General features: G+C 37.1%; 1 protein-coding gene across 1 annotated transcript in view; it reads left to right on the top strand.

Annotated features, from left to right (window-relative positions):
* Nucleotides 1-3,027, top strand: part of gaa2 (alpha glucosidase 2) — a 21,420-nt gene that overhangs the window by 8,067 nt on the left and 10,326 nt on the right. Inside the window, exons 15-18 of the mRNA XM_014015837.1 lie at nt 1,816-1,967; nt 2,266-2,414; nt 2,492-2,633; nt 2,721-2,819. Of these exons, the coding sequence (XP_013871291.1) occupies nt 1,816-1,967; nt 2,266-2,414; nt 2,492-2,633; nt 2,721-2,819 (542 nt within the window). The remainder of the gene's footprint in view (nt 1-1,815; nt 1,968-2,265; nt 2,415-2,491; nt 2,634-2,720; nt 2,820-3,027) is intronic.

Here is a 3,027-nt window from a genome sequence, read left to right as displayed (position 1 = left end):
ACTCAAGACAGCCATAACATTATGTTTCTTTACAAGTGTATGTAAACTTTTGACCACAACTGTATATATATATATCACAAGGTTATTCCATAACTCCTAACCTACTTATGAAAACATCATAACAAATCCCCTGAAATTCTGTTTCGGGTTTTGATTTTGGTGCCACCTTATGATTTTTTGTGACCTTAATGAAGTTTTCATTAAGTGCTTAATGAACCTATTTTTGATCATGTATTTAAACCCTCCAAGTATTCCAATCTGTTGTTATTCTAACGGCTTTGTATCGAGAATAATTGGCAGCAAATTAATTCAGGCAAGATTTAAATTCAAGAAAGAAGTGAAATTATCCATGTAAAGTTCCTGCATATTGCATTCAAGGAAATCCATGGACAGAAATGCGATGTGGTGTATGTGTGCATGTTTATTTTTTTTGGAAGAAAATTTTCATTTGAAGGAAATCTTTATATTTTATAGGGCTGCGCGGTATATGCGATAGATTGTACAAATGGTATGAAGTTGGCCTACGGTAGAAATTTACCCTCTACCGTCCTGTCGTCGTTACGTCATCGCACCTGTGTAAACAGGGCTGTGAGTGCAGAGACAACTGAGCAGGAGTTCGAAATATAATGAAGAAATTCTAGCATATAAAAACACTTATAGAGAGAATAAATCCTCAAAATGTCCCCCTCCCCTGTAGAAAAGTTATTTCTTGCCGTTGTGTCGCAGGATCACTTCCTCCCTCCCTCCCGCTGCACGTCGAGCAGAACGAAGCTTAAACAACCGTAGTTTTTTCACACCCAAGTTGTCGGAGAAAAAAAAAAGTATTGTTACCCACAGAGATGATAAAAAAAGACGTAGACGTTCGTTCAGTTATAAATCCATCTTGCTAATGTAACAGTCGGATTCTTCTGGTCAGTTGTATGTATGGCATGGCAGTCAGATGTTACATTTATTTGGCTTCACCACACTTATATTCCAGATATCTGAAATTGTTTTATGATTAGGATTATGTGTTTAATTAATCCCCTTAAGGTCCTGTCACACTATAACATTTTAGACAACTTATGACAACTTAAATTTTTTTAATGTCTAAATGGCTAATTTTACTTGAAGTTCTGGTTGTAACATCCACTTTATTTTGATATTGTTGAAAATTTATTTTTGTTTGTTGTTGAAACCATTTTTCAATATATAAAAAAACATTTTGTACTTCTGTTATGTTCATTTGCACCACAACAACAATACTGGGTTTGATTATGATAACAGTTTTCTGCAAAATAAATGCTCTTAAAAATTACATTATCTTTGCTTTTATGATAATTTCCTACCACAATATATACTGTTACCGTGAAAGGATTCAATTTATACCATGATATGAATTTGAGGTCATACCGCCCAGCCCTAATATTTTACTTATTTGCTTTTATGTAAATACCAAATGCTATATTTTTAGAAACCTCTGTGTTTCTGTTGTGGCTGAACTGACAAACTAGACATGGAGTCCAGATCATGTCTTTCCCATACAGGACTTTCATCATTTCTCACAATCATTTTATGTTTTATTGCACAAGATAAGGTGCTTACAATTGACTGCAATGTGCAACTTTGCCACTAGGTGTYGCCAAATCACACACACTGGTGCATGTACTGTACAGTATATTCAGCAGCTTTTGGTTCTGTAGTTTAATTTTTTTTTGCAATTTTGTTATATTATTTGTACAGTAACAATAAATACATTTTAGCTTATTTTATCTTGACTTAAAGTAAGTGGACGTTTGTTTTACAACCCATATTTTTCACCTTATTCCATTTCAGGTGTGTTGACCTTTAACCTTCTGGGCATCCCGTTGGTGGGAGCCGACATCTGTGGCTTCAGTGAGGAACCACTYGAGGAACTGTGCATCCGCTGGACTCAGCTGGGAGCTTTCTATCCTTTCGCGCGAAACCACAATTCTATTGGCATGCAGGTAAACGCTGTGCATCCATCTCAAATAACAAAACACAGGTGTGGGCCACAAATGTGTTTAATGAAGGCATCAGCTAATTGAGCAATAATTTAACTGGACATTTTAATTGTGAGAAGAATAATAACAATAGTGATCTGTTTGTACAGGAGATGCTTTTAGAGAGTTTTTTTCCCCCTCATTTAACGCTCCTGTAATCATGATTTCTGACTCCTCCTGACCTGGAGCTGTTTTGCGATCAAGCGCATTGAAGATGTTTTGTTTTATTCTTTTTCTGTTTCCTAAATAAATGCCCTTGCAGCCTCAGGATCCGACAGTTTTCAGCCCGTTCGCTCGTACGGCCATGAAGCAGGCTCTGCTGCTGCGTTACTCCCTCTTCCCCTTCCTCTACACACTCTTTCATCACGCACACGTACACGGACACACTGTTGCACGACCAATAATGTTTGAGTGAGTAGGAAGTTTTTCTCCTTTTATTTTGTGTGCTTGTTTATACCCATTTTAACCCTTCACATGCGTCTTGCCAGGTTTCCAAAAGATGTAAAAACCTACGGGATTGACAAGCAGTTCCTTTGGGGAAAGAGTTTATTAGTGACACCAGTGCTGGATCCCGGAGTCAACTATGTGGACGGTTACTTCCCAGAGGGTCTGTGGTACGACTACTTCACGGTAGGATTTGATATAAACGAAACAATAAAAGGTAATCGATGGTTTTAAAGGACTATTTCCACTTTCACGTATTTGTTTTCACCTCAGGGCAACGCTGTGCGCAGCAAAGGAGAAGAGCTTCGACTCGATGCACCGTTAGATAAGATCAACGTTCATTTGCGTGAAGGTTCAGTTGTACCAACGCAGGTAAATAAGATCAGTTTTCTCCCCCATAAAATGATACGATCGTATCTGACATCTAGTATATGATATTCAGTGTTGTATAAAGTACCACAAAGTGATACTTGAGTAAAAGTACAAGTATCTTACCAAAAAACAACTTTGGTAAAAGTTAAAGTCTCCTTTGGGAATATTACTTGCGTAAAAGTCTTAAAGTATCTGATATTTTTTGTAC

The sequence above is a fragment of the Austrofundulus limnaeus genome, unplaced genomic scaffold, assembly GCF_001266775.1.
Source record: "Austrofundulus limnaeus strain Quisiro unplaced genomic scaffold, Austrofundulus_limnaeus-1.0 Scaffold135, whole genome shotgun sequence".
Lineage (NCBI taxonomy): Eukaryota > Metazoa > Chordata > Actinopteri > Cyprinodontiformes > Rivulidae > Austrofundulus > Austrofundulus limnaeus.
The sequence above is the reverse complement of the archived record's forward strand: the minus strand, read 5'-3'. Positions and strand labels throughout refer to the sequence as shown.